At 45.0% G+C, this 27,348-nt stretch overlaps 1 protein-coding gene and 1 pseudogene across 4 annotated transcripts in view; both read left to right on the top strand.

The window, feature by feature from the left end:
- Nucleotides 1-27,348, top strand: part of ST6GAL2 (ST6 beta-galactoside alpha-2,6-sialyltransferase 2) — a gene marked incomplete at its 5' end in the record, with an annotated part of 333,761 nt that overhangs the window by 26,757 nt on the left and 279,656 nt on the right. For 2 of the 3 annotated variants that reach the window (XM_081086200.1, XM_081086199.1), the window contains one exon: nucleotides 21,058-22,010. In XM_081086200.1, the coding sequence (XP_080942326.1) occupies nucleotides 21,107-22,010 (904 nt within the window). Of the gene's footprint in view, nucleotides 1-21,057; nucleotides 22,011-27,348 lie in introns of those variants that run through there. The other variant, XM_081086198.1, reaches the window with a different exon arrangement.
- On the top strand, nucleotides 15,569-15,921 carry LOC308517264 (gamma-aminobutyric acid receptor-associated protein-like; annotated as a pseudogene). The gene has a single exon. The product of its transcript is annotated as a gamma-aminobutyric acid receptor-associated protein-like (transcript).

The raw sequence follows: 27,348 nt of genomic DNA, 5'->3' as shown, positions 1-27,348 counted from the left end.
AGGCTTTGTGCCAACAGAGACATCGATCATATTTGCTACAGAAGGGCACAGTGTACCATGTGTCCTTGTACCCATTCATGGTATCTTGGCCTGATTAGGATTTCCAGGCTCAGAGTCCTTGAACATTCCATTTAGGGACATGCCCAGAGCGGCCTTTGGTCATTCTGGTGTATTGATAACAAGGCATCTGTGCTCCCACCATCCTTGACTATCCGGGGACCTGACATGGTTCCCACAGTGGCATCTTTTTTATTTTTATATATTTTTATTGATTTCAGAGAAGGGAGAGAAAGAGAGAGAGAGGGGAACATCAATGATGAGAGAGAATCATTGATCAGCTGCCTCCTGCACGCCCCAAACTGGGATCGAGCAGGCAACCCAGGCATGTGCCCCGACCCAGAATCAAACTGTGACCTCCTCATTCATAGGTCGACACTCAACCATGAGCCATGCCGGCTGGGCTTAGGTGAACATCTTATATGTTATGGCTTGTTTATAAATTATACAGAAGAGCTTTTGCAGGCCAGACAGAAATGAGAGTATAAGGAAAAGGGGCTGGGCCAGTTGGACTGGAGAGGTAACCAGAGTAACTGTTTAGCACAGATATTGAGTCAGAACTCATCAGGATGATTTTATGATTCATGGCATCATCTCAGAAACACAATTTTCAGACTGCTCTTCCATCTCTTTTGATGTGCCATTTTCCTGTGTCATCCTGGTTAGTTTCAAGCTCAACTTCTGATGACTTACACATGACTATGGTCTCACTTTTAATTTCTGTCCCTGACTCTTCAAGAGTTGGGCCGGCCCTCTCAGGAGCCAGACCTGGTCTCCAGCATTGGCATCCTCAGTGTGTTAGCTGGAAACGTTTGGTTCTGCGGAAGCCCTGAAAAAGTTTGTGCAATCATATACCTAAAGTTGGGTGGATGTGTGTGTGTGTGTGTGTGTGTGTGTATTATTTTTACTTTTCTCCCTTCTTTCTAGTTCTAAAACTAAGCATCTGGAAGTCATACTGTTACTGGACCCTTCTGCACCAGGGGCTGGCCCTGCCCATGACTGTCCAGCATGTTTCACATGTCACATCAGGCAACCTCCAGGTCCTTGACTTGCCCAGGAAAGATGTCAAGGACCAGTCAGAATGAGAATAAAACAAGTTTTATTCAGGTGGAGAAAAAGAAAGAGGCCAGGGTACAGGCACCACCGTGAAGGAGCCAAAGTGTGTCTGAGTGGACCTGGCCAACTCCAGAGTGAGTCTGCACCGGAGGTCAGTTAGTCCTTGGGATTTGATGTGTTTCCAAGGAGGAGAGAGGTGTTGTCTCCAAGCTTTAGGGAGTCAAATTCTGACTCCCCCTTCTGGTTGGGAGGAGCTTTGGTCCTGACAGTCTGTCTGGAAGTGTCACGGTGTTTGTCCCCTCAACTCCCCTTCCACTGCAGTGTCAGTTTTCATTATGATGATGGTAGAATGAGTTTGGGGTCAGTCTTGGTCAGTTTTTCCCCATCTTGGAATGATTTGGTTCTGGCCAGTTCTTGTTGGTGCTGACCTCTGAGACTACTGCTCAGGCTTTCCTGCCCTAAGCTGTTTTCTCTTTGATCCTGCCCAGAGGTGGGGGCTCTGGGGACTCTGGTTTGAGGATGGCGGCTCCTGCTTCCTTGTTTCATTGTTGGGATTTTCCCTAACTTCTTCCTGACCTGCCTCAATTCTAAGTTTCCATATATCAGTGGTATATGGTTGAGTTTTAGCTGAAACAATTTGGTGGAGGGGGCTGAGGGAGGCGGGCAAAAGGTCACTGACCCTGATAGAGAGACTGAGATCTTGATATGCTAGTTACGTCACAGATGAGATGAGCACATCAGAGTTATTATGGTGCTTCTCACAAGTTCTCGTGAGTGTTTTCATAGAGGCCAGCATTTCCTACCACTGTGTGTGTGGAGAGTCAGCAGCAAGAGGTTCAATCTTTATAAAGAACATCTTTATAAAGATGCCCATTCACTTACGGCAGTGGTTCTCAACCTTCTGGCCCTTTAAATACAGTTCCTCATGTTGTGACCCAACCATAAAATGATTTTCGTTGCTACTTCATAACTGTAATGTTACTACTGTTATGAATCGTAATGCAAATATCTGATATGCAGGATGGTCTTAGGCGACCCCTGTGAAAGGGTCATTCGACCGCCAAAGGGGTCGCGACCCACAGGTTGAGAACCGCTGACTTATGGCGTTCCAGCCTGCCTCAGCTTCCTCTCTGCCTGACCTGACAGCTCTTCTTCCTCCCTTGAAATGCTCCAGCCCCCAGGTGCCTAACTCATCACCATCGGCTTGATCTCAGCTTCAATTTTACTGCCTCCACTCAACCTTCCCAGGGTCCCCAATCTAAATTATGCCCTGAAGTATTTTGCTTACAGCCCTCATTTCTTTCCTTCAGACCTCCTCCTGTGAGAGGCTGAGCACTTACAGGTGCCTGCACCAGCACTGAGGAAAGACAGGTCTCCCTCCTGAGTTCTGCCCTTTGGAGAAGAAAGGTGGGAACAAATGAACTTACCTGGTGGTAATCAGTATCCAAGTGAGAACAGAGAGGGGTAGAGAAGAGGAGAGAGTGAAAGCCTTTCTGAATAGAGTGGAGACTTCAAAAAAGCATGAAGAAGCCAAGCCAGTTTCTAGAAGAGGGTTGCTCCAAACCCAGGCTGCTTCTGCAAACAGCCTGCCGGGCTGGGGTGGGAGCTGAGTGTGTTCCAGAAGCAGTGGGGTCTGGAAGGAGAGGGTAGGGGGAGGGGCATGGTGGGAAATTAGGCCAGAAACATAGGTGGAGGCACTTTATGTACTGCCTCGGGGAGAACAAGACCAAATGTTTTATATGAGGGAACCGGCCACATTAGATCCCTACTTAAAAGTTACCCACTGCTTCCTGGAGCATTCCAGGCAGGAGGGAAGCAGGGGAAAACCCTGCTGAAGTTTACCACACTAGCGCAGGTGAGGGAGGCTAGGACTACTCCACTACTCCAGGGCAGTGGATAAGGCAACCAGCTGTCCGAGTTTAGATATATTTCAGTGTCAGGACTGTCAAAATCAAGTTTGGGCTGGTGGTTGGGATTGGATATGGGTTTAAGTGTAAAGAAGAATTAAGAACCGCAACACAGTTTCTGAGCTGAGCAGCTGGTGAATGGTCATGTTATTTACTGGATAGGGAAGACTAAAGAGGAAAAGAGAGTAACAAGTGTTTTGTGTAGATATGTGAAGTTTAAGATTCCTAGAAAACCTGGAAGTGGAGACATCTCACAGACAGGGGATGTATGGATCTGCAATTCAGGGCAGCAGCCAAGGTTGTGGATATACAGTAAACGTGGGCGGCATCAGATGGAAACAGCACAGTTACAGCCAGACATTTATATAGCAGGTATATATTTTCAGTCCCCATCCACAAGTGTTCAGGAAATGACACTTTCTCTAAAACAACTTCAGCTGTATTTTGAGACCCCATTCTGTTACCAGAGAATTGTGTGGATGGGCTGTCTCTGTTGCTAGTTAGAGTGGGGTTCTTGGGGCGCCGCTGGAATAAGGATTTCTGGAAGCACCCACGGCTGATAAGAAAGCTTTATTTACATGGAGTTGCATCCATGTGTTTCAAAAGTTTCATTTCCCTTAAACTAGTTCTGGAAAAGGTGTAGCTGGGGATTCAGCAGAACTAAAAGCAAAGCCAGTGTCCAGAGTTTCTGCTCCATGGTGCAGTTGGGTCCAGCACAACATCAGGCTAATTACAGCCCATTAGTTCATTGTGTGTGGGGTCCACATGGCTGTGGGCCATGTGGGAGAGTGCAGAGCTGAGAGCTCCGTAAGCCAGGAGTCAGGTGCAGGTGCAAGCAGCAAGAGAGAAGGGGCAAGAGAGAAGGGAAGGAACTCACTTTGTTCAGGATTTATGCCCTTGCAGTGGCCATGCCTATTCCGGCCAATGACCTGCTCCCAGGTGTGACTGACAAGTAATCACCTTTCCTATGTCATTCAGACCACTAGTATCAGACCTTACTGGGCATGCGTCTATTCTTTCTTTGTCTAATCCCTTCCCCCAGGATGCTACAATCCTCTTCAAAGGCCCTTACCATTATCTAATTCTTCTGTTTCAGTTTCCACTCTCCTTTGCAAGAGCCAAAAGTTAGTTATATAGGATATACCCTGCCTCCATTGTATGCTCTTGCCTCCTTTATCAAATATTAATTGAGCATAATGGCTTGGGTCAATTTCTGGGTTCTCTGTTCTGTTCCATAGATTTATATACCTGTTCTTGTGCCAGTACCAGTGGCTTGGTAGTATAACTTGATATTTGGTATTGTGATCCCTCCAACTTTTTTCTTCTTTCTCAAGATTGCTACAACTATTTTGGGTCTTTTTTGGTTCCATATAAATTTTTGGAGTGTTTGTTCTAGATCTGTGAAATATGCCATTGATATTTTAATAGGGATTGTATTGACTCTGTAGAATGATTTGGGTATATAGACATTTTAATGATGATAATTCTACCAATCTATCAACACAGTATATTCCTATACTTGTTTATATCATCTTCTGTCTCTTTTTTCAACTTTCTATAGTTTTCTGAGTACAGGTCTTTTTTTACCTTCTTGGTTAAATTTATTCCTAAGTATCTTTTTTTGTTGTTGCAATGGTAAATGGGGTTGTTTTTTAGTTTCTCTTTCTGAGAGCTCATTATTGGTGTATAAAAATGCAGTTGACTTCTGGGTGTTAATTTTGTATCCTGGTTAATTGCCAAATTCATTTATTAAATCTAGTAGTGTTTTGGTGGAGTCTTTAGGGTTTTCTATGTATAATATCATGTCATCTTCAAATAATATCAGTTTTACTTCCTCCTTTCCAATTTGGAAGCTCTTATTTTTTTAAAAAATATATATTTTATTGATTTTTTACAGAGAGGAAGGGAGAGGGGGATAGAGAGTTAGAAACATCGATGAGAGAGAAACATCAATCAGCTGCCTCCTGCACACTCCCAACTGGGTATGTGCCTGCAACCAAGGTACATGCCCTTGACCGGAATTGAACCTGGGACTCTTGAGTCCGCAGGCCGACACTCTATCCACTGAGCCAAACCAGTTAGGGCAGAAGCTCTTATATTTTCTTCTTGTCTGATCTCCGCGGCTAGGACTTCCAGTACTATCCTATATAATAAAAGCCCAATATGCTAAGTGTCTGGTCGTCCGGTCGTCCGTTCAGCCAATCAAAGCATAATATGCTAGTGATATGCTAAGGCCACTCAACTGCTCGCTATGATGTGCACTGACCACCAGGGGGCAGACAGTTGGCCAGTCGACCAGTTGCTATGACATGCACTGACCACCAAGGGGCAGACACTCCGACCTGTAGGTTAGCTTGCTCCTGGGGTCCGGCCAATTAGGACTGAGTGAGATGGGTTGGACATCCCCTGGAGCCCTCCTGAGGTCTCTCCCTGGCTGGCCAACCTCCCACATCTCTCCCTGGCCCCATTTGTGCACCATTGGGGTCCCTTGGCCTGGCCTACGCACTCTTGCAATCCGGGTCCCCTCGAGAGATGTCAGAGAGCTGGTTTTAGCCTGATCCCGCAGGCCAGACCGAAGGACCACACTGGTGCATGAATTTGTACACTGGGCCTCTAGTGTTGAATAAGAATGTGAAAGTGCGCATCCCTGTCTTGTTCCTGTTCTTAGGAGGAATGCTTTTAGTTTTTGCCCATTGAGTATGATGTTGGTTGTAAGTTTGTCATATATGGCCTTTATTATGTTGAGGTATGATCTCTCTACTCCCACTTTGCTGAGAGTTTTTATCAAAAATGGGTGTTGGAGTTTGTCAAATGCTTTTTCTGCATCAATTAGTATGATCATGTGATTTTTGCCTTTCAGTGTGTTTATGTGATGTATCACATTTATGGATTTGTGAATATTGTAGTAGCATTGCATTCCTGGAATAAATCTCACTTTTTTGGTCATGGTGTATGATCTTTTTAATATGTTGCTAGATCCAATTTGCCAATATTTTGTTGAGGATTTCAACATCTGTGTTCATCCAGGATATTGGCTTGTAATTCTCTTTCTTTGCAGTGTCTTTATCTTGTTTTGGAATTGGGATAATGCTGGCCTCATGGAAACATCTTGTAAATGTTCCTTCCGCTTTGATTTTTTTAAAATAGTTTGAGGAGGATAGGTGCTAGTTCTTTGAATATTTGGTAAAATTCCCCTGTGGAGTCATCCAGGCCAGGGCTTTTATTTGCTGTTTTTATTTTTATTTTATTTTTTATTACTGCTTCAATTTCATCAGTTGTTATTGGCCTTTTCAGGTTTTCTGATTCTTCCTGATTCAGTTTTGGAAGGTTGTATTTTTCTAGGAATTTTCCATTTCATCCTGGGTGTCCAGCTTGTTGACATATAGTTGTTCATAGTATTTGCTTACAATCCTTTGTATTTCTGTGGTGTCTGTCGTTATTTTAGCTCTTTCATTTCTGATTTTATTTATTGGGGGGTTCTCTCTCTTTGTTTCTTGATGAGTCTGAATAAGAGTGTGAAAGTGGACATTCCATGTTTATCTTTTCAAAGAACCAGCTCTTGGTTTCATTGATTATTTTGGTGTTGTTTTTTAGTCTCTGTGTCACTTATATCTACTCTGATTTTTATTTTTTCCTTCCTTCTAGTTACTCTTGGCTTTCCTTTTGTTATGTTTCTAATTCTTTAAGTTGTAGGGTTACATGGTGTATTAGCAATTTTCCTTCTTTCTTAATTTAGGCCCGTAGAGCAATGAACTTCCCTCTCAGGACTGCTTTCACTGTGTCCCATAGATTTTGGATTGTTGTGTGTTCATTTTCATTTGTTCCAAGGAAGTTTTTGATTTCTTCCTTTGATCTCATAGTAATCCATTCATTGTTTAATAACATGCTATTTAGCCTCATATGGTTGAACGTTTTGGGGTTTTTTTATTGTAGTTGATTTTAGATTAATGCCATTGTGATCCAAGAAGACACTTGATATGATTTCAATTTTCTTGAATTTGTAGAGACATAGTGGTCTATCTTTGAGAATATCCCATGTGCACTTGAGAAGAATGACTATCCTACAGCTTTGGGGTGGAATGTTCTGTAAATGTCAGTTAAATACATCTGTACTATTGTGTTGTTTAAGTTCTCTGTTTCCTTATTGATTTTTGGTTTGGAAGAACTATCAGTGATGCCAGTGAAGTGTTAAAGTCCTCTACTATGACTGTATTGCTATTAATCTCTCCTTTATAGTTCTCCAAGAGCTTCTTTAGATATTTAGTTGCTCCTTTATTGCGTGCATATATGTTTACCATGGATATATCCTCTTGTATTGATCCCTTTAATATTATGTAGTAACCATCTTTGTCTCTTGTTATGGCCTTTGCTTTGAAGTCTATATTGTCAGATATAAGTATTGTTACCCCTGCATTTTTTTCATTTCCATTTGCATGGAAAATATTTTTCATCCCTTCATTTTCAGTTTGTGTCAATATTTTGTTCTGTTGTGGGTCTCTTGTAGACAGCATAAAAATGGTTCAAGTTTTCTTATCCATTCAGCTACCCTATGTCTTTTGATTGGAGCATTGAAACCATTTCTGTTTCATGTTATTATAGATAACTACTTATTTTTTGCCATTTTTATTCTTTATTCCTGTGCTCCTCTCTCTATCTCTTTCTTCTTCTTACAATAGTCACTTCAGCATTTTTTGCAGTGCTGCTTGGGTGTTAATAAACTTCTTTAGCCTTTTTTTGTCTGTGACACTCCTAATTTCACCTTCAATTTTGAATGATAGCCTTGCTCAAAAGAGTATTCTTGGATTCAGTCCCTTGATTTTCATTACTTTGTATACTTCATGCCACTCCCTTCTGGCCTGAAATGTTTTTATTGAGAAATCAGCTGACAGTCTAATGGGAGCTCCCTTGTAGGTGTCTTTCTGTCTCTCTTTTGCAGCCTTTAAGATTCCTTATTTTTCTTTAATTTGTGCCATTTTAATTATGATTGCCTTGATGTAGGTCTTTTTGTGTTCATCTTGATTGGGACCCTGTGTTTCCTGGACTTCTGTGACCTTTTTATTCACCAGGTCTGAGAACTTTTCTGTCATTTCTTCAAACAAGTTCTCTATTCCTTGCTCCGTATCTTCTCCTTCTATACCCTGTTATGCAGTTGTTGTTACATTTCATGTTGTCCCCAATCTCCCTTAAACTCTCTTCCTGCTTTTTAATATTTTTTCCAAATGCTACTCCGAATGGGTATTTTCTTTCTAGCTTGTCTTCTAATTCGCTGATTCAGTCCTCAGCTTCTAGTCTACTATTGAATCCTTACAGGGTATTTTTTTAAATATTCTTATTGATTTCAGTGAAGAACAAAGAGGGAGAAGAGAGATAGAAGTATCAATAGGGATTGAGCCAGCAACCCAGGCCCTCACCACTGAAACACACCGGCCCGGCTCCTTTATTTCAGCTATGTCATTCTTCATTTCTGCTTGATTCTTATTCATTGTTTCAACATCTTTTTTCATGTTGGAGTAATTCTCATTATGTTTGTTATAATTCTCATTAAGTTGTTTGTAGTTCTTACTAAGTTGTTTGAGCACTCTTATAACTCATACTTTGAGTTCTTTATCTGACAAATTGCTTGCCTTCATTTCATTTAGTTCTTTTTCTGGTGATTTTTCCTTTTCTTTCATTTGGGGGTTGTTTCTTTGTCTCCCCATTTTAGCACTCCAGTAGTCCAGGATACTGGGTGAGGCAGGTGCGGTTGCAGGTCAAGTCTGTGCATCCACAGGTGACTGGCCACATCGGTTCTAAGTGGTGAATTCAATCTTCTGATGGAAATTAGGTTTGGCTTTCTTGGTCACTGTGGCACGTGGGTGTGTTGGGGAGCATCAGCTCACATCTACTGAGCAGGGTCAGGCAGTGGGGTCATTTGTCCAGGGGCAGTGATTAAGGCACAATAAATCATGGTAACAGGTCCATGCATCTGGGTGCGTGGTAGGGTCAGGTGCACCATGTCAGTGTGTTGGGGCCAGTCATCCATGGACACTAGATTGGGCATGCTGGGTCAGCATGTTATGTCCAGGTGGGCCATGTGTCAAGGTGGCAGGGCAGTCCAGGCACTCCACAGGTGGAGGAGGCAAGACGAGCCAGGCACTGCTCAGGGGGTGCAGGGGACAGGCTGAGCTGGGTGTTGCACTGCTATGGCACAGGGTGGGGTGGGCCAGGTGCCCTGCTCGCCAATATGGTGGGGCAGGCCCCACATACTGCTGGTCAAGGCAGCTAGGCAGTACTCTGAGGCCCACACTTCAGGCACACCAAGCTGCTATGACTGGTCTGTGTGTCCGGGGGCTTCGGGTCCCAATAGCGGGGCCATGAGTGTCCACCTACCTGTGGTCTGTCTGTCTGTGGCTTAGGGGCATTGGAGCAGGGCTGCTTCACATAGCCTCCTCGCAAGGAGGAGGTCCATCAGAATGGCTAGCTCTCTACTCTCAAGTGGAGAGAAGTGCCTGGCCCAGCAACACATAGCGACCTGCTGCTCTTTTACCAGGAGCACCCAACTGCCCCCCTTGAACTCCTGCTCCCACAAACAGATGCCTTCCCACACTCACACCCATGCACATTCTCCCTCAGACACACTCACCCACTCACACCCTCACCCTCACTCTGACCTGTCTGCAACATGTTCCATTCCATTCTTTCTCCAGGCTAGACTGACAGGCCTCTATGGTCTCCAGCTTCACTCCTACTGTGCATGTGCTCATCTCCCCGTTTTAGTTCTATCCATTCACCCAGTGATCTGCGGGGAATGGACCGGTGGTTTCCTGAGAGTATCTGAAGCTATACCTTCCTGGTAAAACAAGCAGGCTTCTGCTCCCTAGATTATCATGCCAAATAATGTCTAATACCCTTTGCTCCCTTCTTTTATTAATATCTAACTGCCTATAGAATTGATGACAAAATAAGTAATAGGTTAGTGTGTAATGCAAGATCACTACTGTGTCACATGTAAAAATGCACACATATACAAAACATATTATGCTGTTGTTCATGTGGGAATTGTGACTGGATGACTGGCCCTAACTAGGGTGTGTTGGCAATTAGGCACTATTATAAGGATGAGCTAATTCTCAGAGTTAGAAACTTTAGAAATTGTTTCATAATATGGCAAATTTTTACGTGCTTTGAGAAATGAACACTAGAGAAGCATATTTGAGAGAAAACATCAGAACTATGTCTAGGTTATTCTAACATCCACAGTGGGCCTTTTTCTTGAGTCTCACCCCAGTTGCTCAAACTTTTCTGTAGGGATAATTCTGAGGATGGAGAACATTCAGTTTTGAAAGCTCAAAGGTGAGGACGGAAAATGCGGGCCACTCACTAAACCTGACAAGCTAGGGGCAGGCCTATGTGACGTCCTTACAAACTCAGACACGAAAGTAACCACATAGGGTGATCTCAAATTAAAACTTTCTTACTACAAGTAGTTTGTGGCAGATAGTCATATCCTAGGGCAGTATTTTGCCCTAACAGAGTTCAATCTTCAACCTAACTGAAGCTGCCTGTTGTCTTTTTGCATCTAAGATAACATACCTGATAACATACCTTTGAAATATCAAAGTAATTCCCTTCCCCACCCCCAACCCTCAAAGCACAACCTCAGCACAGAGACCACAAATCCCCTCATTGTTAGTATTATCATGTTAATTGTTGACTGTTCACTATCCTGTCCCCACAAATGTAAAAGAAGCACATGTCTATTAATTTACTTTTTTATCCAACCCTAGATTTCCCTGTGTTGCTTTCTCCCACTTCCCTAATCTACCAGCAATGGATTTCATGTAACCCTCCTTATGCCTCCTCCTTTGATTGTAATGTATAAAATAAATTACAAATGCCATTCTCCAGAGCGTTTTCTCAGTTTGTTGAGATTTTGCTTACTGGTAATTGTCATCAGTTTGGCCCAAGTAAACTCATAAAAATTCTCTACAGGTTTGGACATTTCTTACGCTGATAAAGGGCAAATTGAAAGCTCCACAGTGAGAAATTTCTTTGAAGTTTCATATTAAATCTTCAAGTTGATTTTATATTTGACTTCATAATATGTGTTTATATGTGTTTTAATATAAAAATTAATATATTTCTCCCATCCCAAGCCTTCTGTTGCAGAGAGGGTGCGGGGAGACCCACTTTCCTGTTCCAGAGACAGTCTTGTGGGGCGCTAGTTTCTCCGTTGGAAAGAAAGTGTTTTGCCAACTGTAATTGCAAAATTAAAAATATATATATTAAAAAAAAAGAAAATAAAGTGTTTTAGGTGGCAAAGCAGCATCTTAAAAAAAATAAAAAGAGTCCTGGCCGGTTTGGCTCAGTGGATAGAGTGTTGGCCTGTGGACTAAAGGGTCCTGGGTTCGATTCTGGTCAAGAGCACGTGCCCAAGAAGACATGGCTGGCTTACCCTCTTCTATGGCAAATGTAAGCAGCATGTTGTTGGGTCATTTAACAAATTTGCATTTTCTCTTAGTAAGATTTTAATATTTCTATCCAAAAACCAACCTCAGGAGTGTTAAGGCTGCATTACTAATGCTGCTTAACAGCCTTGCAAAGCAAACTGCTACCATCTTCACTTGCCCAGAAACATGTTGACCTGGGCATGACTTTCCCTGGCACCTCTCCATCTGCCAAGGTGATGTTTTAGTGTATACTGGGATCGTCTTTTCACTTACACTTATTTCATGAAACAATCAGCTAAGATTACTTTGACATAATAATTCAATCTAACTAATGTTAATCCCTCATATCATGAAAACAGAATGAATTTTTAGACCATCTAAATTTAAAATGTTCTCACTAACACATTTTTCTTTGGCTCTTTACAACAGTCTGGGAGATAAGGAGAGCATACATTCTCATTGTCCTCATTTTGACTGCCTACAAATATGCCAGGTACTATCCTAGCTCCAACACATAATAAAATGGTGGGACTTTTAGATAACCTCACTGTGACTCATGTTTCTCAACATGAAAGGGGCTTCTAAATAGTTCCCAGACCGTAGGATCTGGGGTGCACTGAAGCAACTGCCCAGCACTTTGGTTGGTACTACAACGTCACACAGATGGAGGCTGACATAATATGTGTATTACTGATAAAGTCATGTGCAGCCTGGTTGTGAGAACAAACTGGATCATCAGTGATGAGAGGGAATCATTGATCGGCAGCCTCTTGCACACCCCCTACTGGGGAGTGAGCCCACAACCTGGGCATGTGCCCTTGACCAGAATCGAACCCCGGACCCGTTAGTCCACAGGCCGGCGCTCTATCCACTGAGCAAAACCGGCCAGGACTCTTTTTATTTTTTTAAAAAATGCTGCTCTTGCCACCTAAAACACTTTCTTTTATTTTTTTTAATATATATATTTTTTTAATTTTGCAATTACAGTTGGCAAAATACTTTCTTTTCGATGGAGAAACCAGTGCCCCACAAGACTGTCTCTGGAACAGGAAAATAGGTCTCCCTACACCCTCTCTGCTCTGTGCTTTCGTCAGAAGCCTATTGTCAGGACGAAAGAGAGATTTTGGAATTTTTATCTGTACTGTACTTGTTGTCCATTCTTTTGTTATTCAAAATTTAAATTTAAATTTCCCCAAGAACTTAATTCAGTTCCTTAAGGGCAAAGCATCATATAATATATATTCAGCTTTACATTAGGCTTACTAATATTTGTTGAATTATAGTAGCATAATTATAATAAGCTGACTAACACAATGAAGCCATTAGAAGTTACCTGTCAGGCACTAACTCCATGATGGAAACACCAGAGAGAGGTCTTCACTCAGGCAGGGTTTACAGGGATCATGTAGTCTTACTAGCTTGAGTCAGGGTTAGTGCTCATCTACACCAGGGCCGTCATTTGGGTTCATTTAAAGAGAGGGGTGCCTACTGGGAAACTGTCCACTGTAAACACATGCAGTGAAATCCACGCTTGTTATACCACTTCTTTAACAGAATTTCATAGGCTGGACTGAGAAATCACATCGATTGAGCTCTCACTTTGGGCCAGTCGCCATGTCCGTCAAATCACACAGCACCTGATTCATTCCTCTATGAAGCAGCAATGATCTAGGCAGTGTTATGACTCACACTGGATGAAGAAACTGAGGCGCAAAGGTTTTATCCAAAATCACACAGCTGACAAGGACCTGAACAGGCTGTCTGACCCCAGGGCTTCCTGGTCAACCATCCATTGCCTTTACTCCTCTTAATGAATAGCCATCTTTCTCAGTCTGTAACCCCCAAGTGTATGCCAGGAATGGTGCCTGTCCATCCTCACCATCACATGCCCACCATGTGGGCCCACACTGATGCCGGTGCCCCTCTTAGGCTGTGAGAGAGATGTGCTTTTCCTAAGAAAGGGTGGCTTCTCCTGATACAGAGGTCTCCTTGTTAGAGCCACCTGCCAGCTACCTACACTTTGACCAAAAAGCCCACTTATGTTTGAGGAATCAGAGTAAAACTTTCAAATCTCAATGGCAGGTATGCAAGCTTCCATCTGTTTTATTATTAAGCATCAGTACCAAAGCTAATTTACAGCTTCAATCATGAGCCTGGGCACATTATTGGTATAAAGTGTAAATATTTGAATGCTAATTATCATAAAACAAACAGGCCACTGTGTCCAAAGCAGACAGATACTGTTTCCAGAAGCCAGCAGACCCTAGCTAGAAGGCAGCTGTGTTGTCTCTGTACAGCCAATAATAGGCTTCTGGAATCATGCCTTCCTCCCCCTGCCCTAACAGCACCTGCCACCTCATTGCAGAAAGTTCTGAAAGCCAGAAGCCACCCAGAGGGGCTCACATATGTGAGTCTGTCTTTTAAATTATTTTCCATCTGCCCTTCCATGGAGGAGAAATCTTATACAACTGAAATTATTTGCCCAGAAATTAATGCCATCATCTTCATAAAAGTATCTCACCCTTGTTCAGCTTGAGCCCATTCACTACCAGTCACCAGTCTGTGACAGTCTCCCTTCATACCCTTGCGTCTTTTAATGTCCAGCTCTGGTTCCCTTCCCTTTGAAGCACTCCAGAATTACTCAAATCCATTCCACTGCTCTGTACATTCACCCGTCCTGGGACAGGGCAACAAAGCAGTCTTCCAACCTACATAACAAACTCCTTGAGGTCATGGACCTTCACACCGGTAGCCTCTCTGGAAAGGTCAGTGAATTGGCAGCTCATTCTGCCTGGCAAAAGCCCCTTGGTGGTTGTGCCAAGGCTAAGCTCCCTCAGGCACTGCTGAGCATGGCAGGTGTGGATTCTGGATTCTGAAGTGTAACTGGAGAGATTATCTTCTCCAGCAAACAAAAATATGGATATTAGGGAAAATGGGATGTTAGGGAATCACTTGGTCTAATCAATTTAGAGAGCTAGCCTAAAATTTGGCATCATACTTTGTGGCAGAGAAAAAAAAAATCTCATAAAATTTTTAGGCATGGTGCAACCCCTCCTGACTTTGTGATATAGTGGGAAAGATGGGGATATTGTAACAACATACAAGAAGGAGACCACTTAGAGTTTCAGTTTCTTTACGAAAAGGTTTGTTTTAAAGATTAAACTGAGAATGAATAATAAAAATGAGAGTAAATATGAGTTGCAAGGTAAGGGCCTGTTACATAGTAGACATCTGGTACACAGCAGGGTCTGACAGGACTGCTGTTAGTTCCCTTCACCGCACTGGATGCTGACCTAACCATGCAACTGCTGGCCCCATGTGCTTGGAGCCACCCAGACACTCATGGCCTGGGCAGCACAGCAAGCGTTGCGTCCTCTCCCTCCTGACCCAGCCAAGAGCCTGTCCAGGCAGTTCCATTTGTTTTACTTTAATTTCAGTCATTCATTTCATTTACTTCAGAAATATTAATTAGGAATCTTACATGAAACAGCCTACCTTGTGCTTTTTGGAATACAAAATTGATTATATGTGGTCCAGCCATTGAGTAGCTCATACTCTTTCCCACTGAGATGACTCAAACTTCCAAATTTTAAACTAACCAGAAGCCCTGGCACACATTTTTTAAACTCTGCCTTGGCCAAGCAAGCTCATGAGATTGCTACATCCATTCTGGAGTCCAGAGGCTCCCAGTCACAGGGAGGCTTGGCCTGAGCCTGGAGGAGATGCTGGCCTGCAGGGCTCACAGCACTGGCCATGCCACTGCGCTTCCAACAGTGAACTGGCCGTTCTGACCCCTCCCCAGCCCTGCGGGAGAATGGGGTTGCCCTCTCTCCAAGCTCTGTGGGACCTGGGCTGACCTTTTTCTTTCTGGCTTCTGGCTTGAGCATGGGCTGGGATCAGAGAGGGACTGAATTAAGGAGTGGACCTTCAGTGGTATGCATTTGGCAGACTGGAGGCTTTCTTTTATAAAAAAAAGACGGGAATCCGCCTGCGCGTCGTCGTCACAGTCACCGTCACCGTCGCTGCTGCCGCCGCCCCCCCCACCCTCCCACCCCCGTCCCGGGCCCCCCCTCCCTGGGTTCCCTCAGCCCAGTCCGGTCCAGCCCGGTTCCCGGGAGGATGAAGTTCGTGTATAAAGAGGAGCATCCGTTCGAGAAGCGCCGCTCTGAGGGCGAGAAGATCAGAAAGAAATACCCGGACCTGGTCCTGGTGACAGTAGAAAAGCTCCCAAAGCTCGGACAGGAGACCTGGACAAGAAGAAATACCCGGTGCCCCCTGATCTCACCGGTGGGCAGTTCTACTTCTTTATCCGGAAGCGAATTCACCTCCGAGCTGAGGATGCCTTGTTTTTCTTTGTCAACAATGTCGTTCCACCCACCAGTGCCACGATGGGTCAGCCGTACCAGGAACACCATGAAGAAGACTTCTTTCTATACATTGCCTACAGCGACAAAAGTGTCTATGGCCTGTGAAGCTGCTGCGCCTGCAGTGGGGGGGTCCCATTCTACACAGAGAGAGATGGCCCCCCTTCCTTGACTTCTTCCTTCAGGACCTGTACTTCCTAATGTTTGAGGCTCTTCTCCAGACCCTCTTAGCAGGAGGCTCATGGGGGAGATGGCCTCTGGTACCTCTCCTTTCTCCTGCCTTCTTCTTTCTACCACCTTTCCCACTCTGCTTTAGACTTCTTGATTGTCGATCTCTGTCACATCCAGTGATTGTTTTGGTTTCTGTTCCTTTTCTAACTGCCCAAACAGCTCAGAACCCCAATACTGGTTCCCTTTCACTATCTTTTTGTGGGGTAGATAGAAGGGGATGAAATTTTGGGGGGAAGGTAAGAGGCACATCAATAAAGAGGAAACCATCAAAAAAAAAAGACAAAGAAAGAAAGAATGGAAAGGGGGTCATTTGCCAAAGGAGCCCATGAGGCTGTGAAGGGAGTAGTTGAGCAGGAGTGGTGCCTTTCTCTCATGCAGACTGGACAAAGTTTTCTTGGATATGTGACAACAGCTAATTTTAGAAAATGATTCTTGAGGGAAAATGATTCCTGAGGCTGTTACGATACATGAGTGTCTTACTGTTCACACTAAATCTTTTTTATTATTTCAATGTTAAAGTAAGTACTTAGATTTAAGTCAGTTGAGACAACTTCTACACGAGTATTTGTCACACCACAGAAACTAGAACACAAGTATTTGTCACACCACAGAAAGCCTGGCCAGCAGGCGCTGCAGCAGACAAGTCAATCAAAAAGTGTGAAAAATACTCTCCACTCAGGAAAACCGGTGATCAAAGCTTGTCACCCTTGGGGCTTACAAGGGACAACATTCAAGCGGCAAAGCCCAGAGTAGACTTCGCTTTACCCGGAACAAAATCAGAAGGAAGTTGTATTCACCGTCAGCTGCATTATAATGTTCATCTGAGGCAGTTCCTACACTTCATAATTTCATCTGACAACCTGTAACTGTGCCTTCTGGAAAATGTGATTTTTTTTCCTGATCTATTTGAAGGAGAATTTAGAAACTCTTTTGTATTATTTCAAATATCCATGTGAAAATGTGACTCACATCCTTGTTTGATAATTAGTATCTAAGATATGGGCACCAAAATTCTTGAGCAGATAGAACAATCAGAATAATTTCTAGTAGTGGGTCGTTTTTTTTTTTGTTTGTTTTTTTTATTTTGCTGTAGTCATTGCCCCAGTGTTGTCAGGCAGTTTCCCAGAGGCTTGGCTACGAAGGCAGCAGAAAGTGGGAGGAGGGTGGCGATGGAGAAATGCAGTTCAAATAGCAGAGAACATCACTTGGAATTTAAACCTGAGCACAGCCAGGTAGTACTGTTAGAATCACCATGGAGAAGAAGAGAAAGCCACACCTTACAAACTATGCATACAGTCTTGTCAGTTCTCTTTCCAAGGGAAAACTGGTAGGAACTCAACAGCCAGTCATGGAGCCCTTCCCCCTCAAAGCTCAGGTGGGCCTACAATCAGGGGGCACCTTTTCATTGGCCCCTAGAGACAGGTCATTTCCCTGATGTACCACTTATATGTCCCTGATGCTATTTATATCACACCAGCTAATGATGGGACATAGCAACAAGTATTACAGAACCACTTCGTTTAAGCTGTGTCATAATATTTCAGATGCACTATATTAGAGAAAAATGTGTATTTTTTTCTACTGCTTACCAAACATTTCTTCCTCTTAGGTTGTGTGGTTACTTTATGGAAAGAGGGATCAAGGCTGTGACATTGGTTGTGTCCTCCACCCATCTCTAACCTGGATTTTTACAGCTATGTTGATGAAGGACCAGAATGCATACAATGATTTTTGTAGCGTTTTGCTAGCAGAGGATTTGCTGTTGCTATGGGAGTTCATCATTTTGGAGAATGTCCCCTTCACTGGCAGCAGCAGGTCTGCAGTGACAGCAGTTGCAGGGCAGCTTTTGGATCCACTAAAAGTTGAAGCCTAATCATGAGTTGAGGCAGGATCCCACTTCTTTTATTATTACTGTGGATGAGAAGCCATAAGTCTGACCTAATGAAAATTCTCACTCTTTTCATTGTGATACTTACTCCTATATGGTGCTCAGAGAGCTTTACAAATCCCACCCTTCCTACTTCTCGGCCTGGAAGATGGAGAGGACACAACCTTTCCCAGGGTCCTGGCCCCACTATCCAGCTAGGCTTTCCCTTTACTTTCTTTGTGTCTACAGACTTCCTCTCATTCTTCTCTCCACCCCCACCCCCCCTGCCCGCCCCTGTTTCATGTCTGTCATCTCCCCATGAAAAACAGACGTCACATGTCTTGGGTTGGGAACTGAGCATTTCTCTATAATCAAGTCTATATGTCTGATACTCTGAATCTGGACATGAAATTCAGCAGGTTCACCTTCTGAGCCCGTTTCCATAGCTTCCTGACTCTGCAGAACTGGGCAGCTAAGGGTCGCCTGACATGCAAGACACAGGACCTAACTCCAGTCCCCAAAGCCTTAAGTTTCCAGTTGCTCTCCAGCCAATCAAGGTTTCCTGTTTGTTTTTCCATCTGTTGAAATTCTGTGCACATACCTCACCGTTTTGACTTGGTGCTTTCAGTCTCTCAAGCAAATGTTGTTTAAGAAACCTCCATTTCCCTTTCTTTGGTAATCCATCAGAATAAGCCCCCAGAGCTGTGGCAGGACAACCAGGAAAGGATGATTTCTACCAGAAGCAGAAAGACTGCCTTTTAAATCAGCTACTAGAGCTTTATGGTGGTTTAATCTTTTGTCTGGTCTTTGTCCTGGGTTCTTGGCATGGAGTTTCTAAAACCATTGAATTTTCCTCAATAGTAGGGGTGTCTTTGTTATGCTAATGAGATTATTCTTAGAGGGCCCCTAGATAGCTTCAGGATGGGAGCTGGTCACCAGAAAGACCTACCCTGTGGTTAAAAGGCAGGGGACTTTGGGCCAGCCTGACCTCTGGGAAGAAGAGGAGACTGGAAATTTAATTCAGTCACATGGTCAATGATTCAAGCAGTCACGCCTACATAATGGAACCCCAATAAAATCTCTGGATGCCAAGGCTCAGCGGAGGTCTGTAGTTGGTGAACATATAGATGGCCCAAGAGGATGCTGTTGCCTGACACCATGGGAAATGGATATGGAATCCCTCTCCATTTGGTAACACATGCACACCTTGAACTACATATATCCCTTACCCCCCAAACCCTGTAGTCATTAGTATAGTGTAACTTTCCGTTCTGATAGTCATTCTAGTAAATGATTAAACCTGAGGGGTATTGTGGGGATCTCCAGGGTGAGAAGTGCAGGTGGCCTGGGGATATAAAGGCTGATGTCTGAAGTCTTGTGGGATTGTGCTAACACTAGTGGTTAGTGTAAACTTCTGTTGCAGTGTATTCAGTTGGGGTGGAAGCAGAATAACTCTCATAAGAATGTTTTTCTGGTTTCTAATAAAAATGTGGGAATATTGGCAACAGTTTTATATCTTCAGGTTGTGCATTACAGTTTGAAGCACAATCCGCTGAATGGACAGGTTTAGAAAGATCATTTTGCAGATTCTACTCAGTGTGGCCCCCAGACTGTGCACATCCACAAACTGTTCTCAGTTCCTGACTGAGATATGTACAGAACTGATTGTAAGCATTAAGAAGCTTTTAAAGCACTTTGATATTGCCAAGACATTCAAGCATGGAAATATAAAAGTATTAGACTGTGACAATTTGTGAAAAAGATCAAAAGGCTCATTTAGGAAATACCGCTTCAGTTGGTATGATCAGATGGAATCAGAAATTAGTGTTAAAAGTGTGAGAGTAGCTTATCTTGTCCCCCAGTTTGAAAAGAGGAGCCAACAGTCTTGGAGTTTACTTACTAGGTACTTCTCATAAATTGTGGAAGGTCACAGCAAAGAAAAGGCTTTTTTCTGTCCTTACACTTCCCTCTTATTCCTTCAGAGACTCAGGGTGAGGGTGAAGTAGGCGGGCATTATTTGGGGCACTACTGAAGTCCACAGACACCTTGGCATAACATCCCCCTGCAGCAATAGACACTGCAGTCTTGCTTGTTCAGGACCATAGGTGTATTTCTGGTATGTTCCAGGCAGCCTCCCAGGCCCGGAAGAGACATTGAAGAATCAGATATGGTTGTCACCCCCTAGAAATACACAGCAATGCTGTTGTACTGATGGGGAACATAAAAATACATTTTTGGGAGGGGGTTAGCAGTCTGACTCTGTATCTAGTTAATCAGTATCCCTAATGCACATTCTTGCTAGCCGATAATTAACTCACTGCCCCTTCCTTAATTATCTGGTCTTGCAAGACCTATTTACCTAAATACCCCCATTTCACAGAGGCCATAAATCATACACAACCCCTGGAGGGGGTTATCAGCGCTGGTGCCAGGCCTGGCCTTTAGGTGTGGTCTCACACCCCCATCCCGACACATACGGCTTTTTTGCAAAGCCCGCGAAAGGTCCGGAAGTCTCATCCATGTATGGGGGACAAAGAAAACAAAGGGCATAAAGGGAAAGCTTCCTCCATATTCAGGGGCTCAGGATTTGGAAACAGGCTCCCCTGAGTCACTGTACTAGTACATGTGAAACATCTGAAAATAAATGGGTTTATCCTGAATCTCCAAGTACTCCTGTGTATTTTTCCGTCGCCTGGTAAATTCTGTGACAGTACAATATGTGAACTTTGAGCTTTTGGCTGATAAGTAGGTGAGAGACGGCAAACTCGGCTCAACTCCTGCTTTGTTTTACTAAATTATAGTTCTATAATTCCAGTTTCTGGGAGAGGTCTTTGGGATGGCTCCTATGAAGCAGCTGTCAAGGTGGGAAGACTGAGTGCCCTGAGAAGGGTTTCCCAGTACACCTCCTCCACCTCCTCCCTTCCAGGACAGCCAGCGGAGATGGTGGGACCCCTTTGCAGAAGTCAGGGGTTGGGGACATATGACACCTGAATTTAGCCAAAACTCCCCTCACTCCCCCCCCCCCCCAAGATCCTGGTTGCTGATGCCCACTCAACCCTCTCCTACAGGAACACTGCAAGCATAGATGGTCCCCAGTGATATCTGAGCAGATGTCCACATTAGCTAACTGTAGACCTGTTTTTCAGGTTCATTCCACCACTTTGGGACACCAGCTGCTGAACCCAGAGAACTGCCATGAAACCACCCTTGAAGCAATGGAGACAACTAATGCTTTGTGGGATATTTACTTGGGGGCTCCTCTTCCTGGTGATTTTCATTTACTTCACAGACAGCAACCCTGCTGAGCCCGCGCCCAGCTCCCTTGCCTTCCTGGAGACTAGGAGGCTCTTGCCCATGCAGGGGAAGCACAGGGTCATCATGGGTGCCATGCAGGAGCCCTCCTGGCCTGAAAGCGTGAATACAAACAAGGGGCTGCTGGATGGACACCCCATGGGGCCTCGCGACCTGCAGAAATGGGCCAAGTTGCCAGATGGGGTTGAAAATGAAGAGTTCCTTTTATCCCAGATTGGGAGAAAATCCCAAAGTACCTTCTACCCAGAAGACGACGACTACTTTTTTGCTGCCGGTCAACCAGGGTCTCACAGCCACACTCAGGGGACACTGGAGTCCCTTGCCCCCAGGCACGCTGGCAGGTGGAAGGGGTGGTTGCCGGAGAGGAAAAGGCACCAGCCCCAGGGCAGCAGCCCCGCGCTGGAGGAGGGCGAGGAAGGAGACAGGCTGTACTCCTCCATGTCCAGGGCCTTCCTGCACCGGCTCTGGAAGGGCACCGTCTCCTCCAAGATGCTCAACCCGCGCCTGCAGAAGGCCATGAAGGACTACCTGGCGGCCAACAAGCACGGAGTGCGCTTCCGCGGGCGGCGCGCGGCCGGGCGGAGCCGGGCGGCCCTGCTGTGCGAGCTGCGGCGCCAGGTGCGCCTGCGCACGCTGGATGGCACGGAGCCGCCCTTCTCCGCGCTGGGCTGGCGGGCGCTGGTGCCCCCTGTGCCCCTTGGCCAGCTGCACCCCAAAGGCCTGCGCTCCTGCGCTGTGGTCATGTCTGCCGGCGCCATCCTCAACTCCTCCTTGGGGGAGGAGATAGGTGGGTGTCATGCGGTGCGGGTGGGGAGGTGGGGGACTCTGGTCCCCGTTCTGGGCCAGGTGCGTGATTAGCGGCTGGTGCTTTCTCTTTCTCTGGTTCCCTCCAGGGCAGCCTGAGCATAGCACTGGATGTTTCGGACATTAGCTGGAGACTGCTTTTCGCTTGCTGGGACTGAGTGGACCCAGCAGAGGTCCACTGGGCAGTTTTAGAGCAGAGTGTGCTCCCAGAGTTGGGTCCAGGGGAGTGGAAAGCCCGATCATCCCTGCCTTTTGCAGCGAGACCCTCCTGCTTCCTTAGAAACTATGCTCCCATTGTTAGTCTCCCAGCCTGGCCCACAGAAGCTGATGAACCCATAGTGTGGTAGAGCTTTGAGGAGCAAACGGGGTACGAAAGGAGAGCAATCCCCGCGGGTTAAGTGAGGCAGCTCCACAAAGACGTCTCTTGAGGACGATTGTAGTTAGTCGGAGACTAAGCCGCTGTTGTGGGCTTTGAGGAGGGACTGCTGCCGGAACAACAAGAGTTCTGACCCTTTGGCACAACTCTGACCTTTGGGTCACGGCCAGTGCACCTAAGCAGGGCCCTTCTCCAAGATGGTAAATAACAGGACCAGACCTGCCTCCTATCTTCCCTTAAGAACTATCTTTAAACCCATGCCAGGAGCCTGGGGGAACGCTGCTTCATAGTTCCCGGATTAGGGATGGGATATACATGTAGAGAGAAAGGGGCTTATTTTAAGGACTTGCTCCTGTGATTGTGGGGACTGGCAATTCTGAAGTTTGAAGGGCAGGCAGGTAGGAAATTCAGGTAAGAGTTGAATCTGGAGCCTGAGATCTGGAGGATGGGTTGGTAGGTGGAAACTCAGGCTGGGCTTCTCTAATGCATCCAGAGGCAGAATTTCCCTTCAGGAATTATCAGTCTTTGCTGTAAGGGCTTAGACTTCCCTCTCTGCCCAGGCCAATTCTGTTGCTGCATCAGTGAGCAAGAGCTTGGCCCTGTAGGCCCATTAACTCACTTAACCTGTGTGCTTAGCCCTACTGTGTGCCAGCTCCTGTACTGGGTGCCAGAGAACAAATGTGAGTCACACAGCCTCAGCCTGAAGTATGAATGTGAAGCAACCGAGTTTAACAAATGCTCACAATAGACAGTGTTACTCATAACTAATCTGGAAGAACATTCAGGGGGCAGCTGTTGTTTCCTGGACCCATTCGCTGTTCTGTGTCCTTTAGGAGTGGTTGATGTCCTGACCATCTTAAAATGGGGTGGTGCCATCGTGATCAAGCTCCACAACCCAGACCTCATCTGAATGTGAAATTTTTTTAAAGTTAAAATAAGCAAGACACAAGTCTAGACTTGAGGACTGGGTTCCCAGAGTCCCTATGCTGACATTACTGCAGGCCCATAATAACACTGTCCATGTGTCACATAAACGTGCAGCCTGCAATTGATTAGGAAAAGCAGTGGTTAGAGGTCCCTGGAGTGCAGTAGCACTACAGTTCCTTCTCGTTTCCAGGGCAATTATTAATAATGTACGAAGGAATTTAAGTATTATGCTGTAAAGTAGGCTGTAACCAGCTTCTGGTTTGGTTTTGCTGTGTTTTAAACACCTCTGCACCACAGCTGCCCATTTGGAGTGTTCTCACATGACAGGGAGAATTCCCCTGCTCCTTATTGTGGCATAAATGTCTCTGACCAGGGTTTCATAAACTCTATGCAGAATTTGGGCTGGAGTGTGAAAGACACTGGGCATTACATGTTTTGGGGGAACGTGAAATGTCATATCTTTGTTAATTTCTAGTATCCAAATTTAATTTGTATTGTCTGCACTGACATAAAGCTTCATGATTAGAATTGTCTAATATATACTCAGAATCTTAACTGAAAAACACAAGTTTTTAAAATTCTTTATTGTTTTGTCTAGGTTCTTTAGAATCCAGTTTTGTACCTACCATCTTAAGAATATGTTATCATAGCATAACACAAGTTGTAAAAACAATGTCCTTCATTTTTATAAGCTGGTATTTCTTACCATCAGCAAAGGAGAGGTGGTGCCTTCTCCTTTCTGCTCACCAGGAATGTGGGAATGTGCATGCGCTTGTCAACACAGAGTTGTTAAGGGCTCTCTTAATAAAAACAAGTCACTAGCAGATTCCTCCAGGCAACTTGGAATATTGGGGCATGCTGTACTATTTAGCTAAATTCATCTTGACCTCTAAAAATCTCTTGTGGATTGGCTAAGTGAAGATCAAAAGACTTACCAACATAATTTTATGAAAAACAGAGCAGAGCTATAAAAGTACCTGGGGCTAGCTCCATGTCAGCACTGCCAGGAGGCCCCTCAGGCAGAACTGTGCCTGAAGGCTTAGCAGTCACACCCCCAGCCCCAGAGGAAGACTCTGTGAGCCTCTGGTTTCCTCGCCTGCTGGCCTCCTCTAGCTCCCTCTGCTGGTCCTATTGGCAGTGCAGTCCTTTTTCCAAGTTCTGTTAGACTGAGTCATGCCTGTAACTGTTTTTAAGGACATTGTAGCAGTTGTCAAAAACTCCTTGTTAAATATGTTATTGAAAAGCAAACTGAACTGTTTTGGAAATGTGGAACATTTTTTCCTAGGATCATTGAGATCTTTCTTCAACCACACATATAAATAATAATTTGGTAGCGAGATCATCTGCCAGCAGTCCTATGGAAACTCACGACAGAGGAGAAATGTCTGCTCTGAACTAACATTGGTGGCCTCGATCTGGGAGATCAGGATCTGTGTACTTGAAATACAAATTCTGGGAAGCCTGTGGGAAATGGGGGAGGGCCTGTATAAGGAGTGGAGCCCCTGTTTTGTTATCTTTAAAAAAGCAAGAAAGACATAGAGTTATTTAGCAAGCATTGAGTATTTATTGATCCCCACCTCTCTGAGGCCTGATAACTATGCTAGCTACTAGTGACACAAAGATGAATAGGGACCTAAACCTCAAACCCTCTGCATTCCGGTGGGGAAGACAGATACGAACAGGCAGTGGGTAAGAGAAGAACTGAGAGAGGTGTAGACTGACAGGGAAGACAACGGAATACTAGCCCACAGTGAGGGCTGGTGCCTGGACAGAGCAGAGAGGACGTCAGCAAAGACTGCCTAGAGAGGGGAATCCTGGCCAGAGGTGCAGCGCGCTGCAGGGCACCACTGGTGGGAGGGAGAGGAGAGAAGGCTGGACAGCTGGCAGGAGGTCAGCTCCCAGATGTTTTTGTGCATCATTCCCAGAAATTAGACTTCACTAAGTAATTGTTATCATAGGTACCACTCAGTAGGGTGTTTACAGCAGGTTCAGTACCAGATGCTTGTATGTGTTAATTGCTGGAAGCCTTACAGTCTGATGTAATAGATACAGTTATTCCTGTTTTATGGATTAGGAAATGTAGACACCTGGAAGGCCCAGTGGGCGGAGCCTGGATTCCATCAGACTCCAGTCTGAGTCTCCAGGAACTCCAGCTCTGACCCTGGGCCTATGGTCAGAGGCCCTGCAATGTTTGAAGCAGAGGATTGATGGGTCAACTTTTTATTTTAGAGAGATTGCTCCAGAGTCTAGATTTGAAGGCATGAAGATATAAGTGCCATTGCAGGAATCCCGGTAGAGGTGAGATAGAGTCGGAGAGAGATGAAGCCCCTAAGGACTGCAGGCTTTTGCTTGCTTACTGATACAGATTTCGTGTACTGTGTGTGTGGGGAAAAGGAGGAGGGGAATGAGGACCCAGTGCCTAGGTCAGGACAGTAATGGAGGGCTCCTGCACCTCCTGGCTGGCTGCTCCTCAAATGGCCTTAATGTTCCTTCAGTGAGTGCACTTAGCCTGGCTCTGTTCTCAAGGTCAACACAAAATGGCTCTCCCCTGGAAAAGCCTTCTCCAGAACGATGCTTTACTCTCCTTGTGCTTGCTGTCTGATCTCTTTCTTCTCTTCTAAATGTGAACAGACAGCATAGTTTTTAAGGCACATTTATCAAGGTGGTGCACACACAGCCAAACAGACGTTTACAAAACACGCTGCCTGATGGGCGCACTCTCAACTCATCCTCCCCATTCGGCTCACTGACAGCTTTAAGGAGGGTCATCCCAGCAGCTGTCAGCTCTTCCTCCAGTCTTCCTCCACAAAACTGGCCCTTTAGCTCTTGACTCACTACGTTGCATGGCTGTGCCCTGTGCCTGTGAAGTCATTTGAAGTCTTAAAACGCACCTCAGTGGAACTCTGGCATTTAAAAGCTGTGACGTTTTCAGGGGTGATGCAATGAGTTTGGAATTGCCTGATTAATTTGAAATGCAGCCACCGCTTAGGTGCCTTGGCTTGTTGACCTCAGCCTCAGACAGAGCTGCCTGGGGGCAGTGTGGTCCAGTGGGAGACCTGCGCAGTAGGAATGCTGGCGCTGCCTCGCCCTGGAGTGCTGGCCACCTCTCAGTGCCCAGAGCTTACCTCCCTGCTTGCAGCCTGCGCTCACGGGCCGCCCTGCCAGGCAGGGTGGCCTTAGGTCCAAGTTTACACAGTGGGATCTGCTTACACTTGGGGAGTCTAAGACTCTCTCAGGGATTCACGAAATGAAAACTATTTTTTTATAATAATACTCAAAGGTTTTTTTAACTGTTGACATTCGCATTGATGTTGCAAAAGCATTGGCAAATAAAATGCTTCTTAGTACAAATCCAGGCAGCAGGCCCAATTCTGTTGGGCAGGGCATTTTCGCTGCCAAACTCAGCAGTAAAAGCAAAAAGGGCCAGGTTCACTTACAGATGTCCTTCATGAAATAGTGAAAATTGTTGATTTTATTAAATCTCAGCCTCTGAGTACCTGTGATTTGGGGGCTCAGGGGAAAATATCGTGAAAACACTGTGTGTGCTGGCACACGGGGAAGAACGTCTGTGTGGCCTGTGAGCGGAATGAGCCGTTTTATTACTGAAAACACATTTTACCTTGAACACATGGCTAACTGACTTTATTCAGTCTTCGAAATTCTCAAAAACTGATTAAGTGAGCCTATCACTTTTAGGAAAATAACTGACAGTGTTGGCTGCCAGTGATAAAATTCAGGCTTTCAAGCTTGAGCTTGATATACTTTATAACAAAAGGCATCAATATTTGGAAGATCTGGGTAACTTGCTGAACTGATAGTCTCAGGTGATCATTGCACAGTGTTACAGAATTATGCACGGGAGAATCATCCATTTTAAGAGCAAGATAAACTGGTGGGTTTGAATGTAACAGCATGAAAAGTTCATTGATACTGTGTCACAGTCCTCATTGCGGCCACCTTCTATAAACTAGCACTTATCAAGTTTTGATGAAGTGTCAGAGAAGACTGCTCCCAGTAA

This window comes from Myotis nattereri (assembly GCF_964212035.1).
Source record: "Myotis nattereri genome assembly, chromosome: 3".
In the NCBI taxonomy this organism is placed as follows: Eukaryota; Metazoa; Chordata; class Mammalia; order Chiroptera; family Vespertilionidae; genus Myotis; species Myotis nattereri.
The sequence above is the reverse complement of the archived record's forward strand: the minus strand, read 5'-3'. Positions and strand labels throughout refer to the sequence as shown.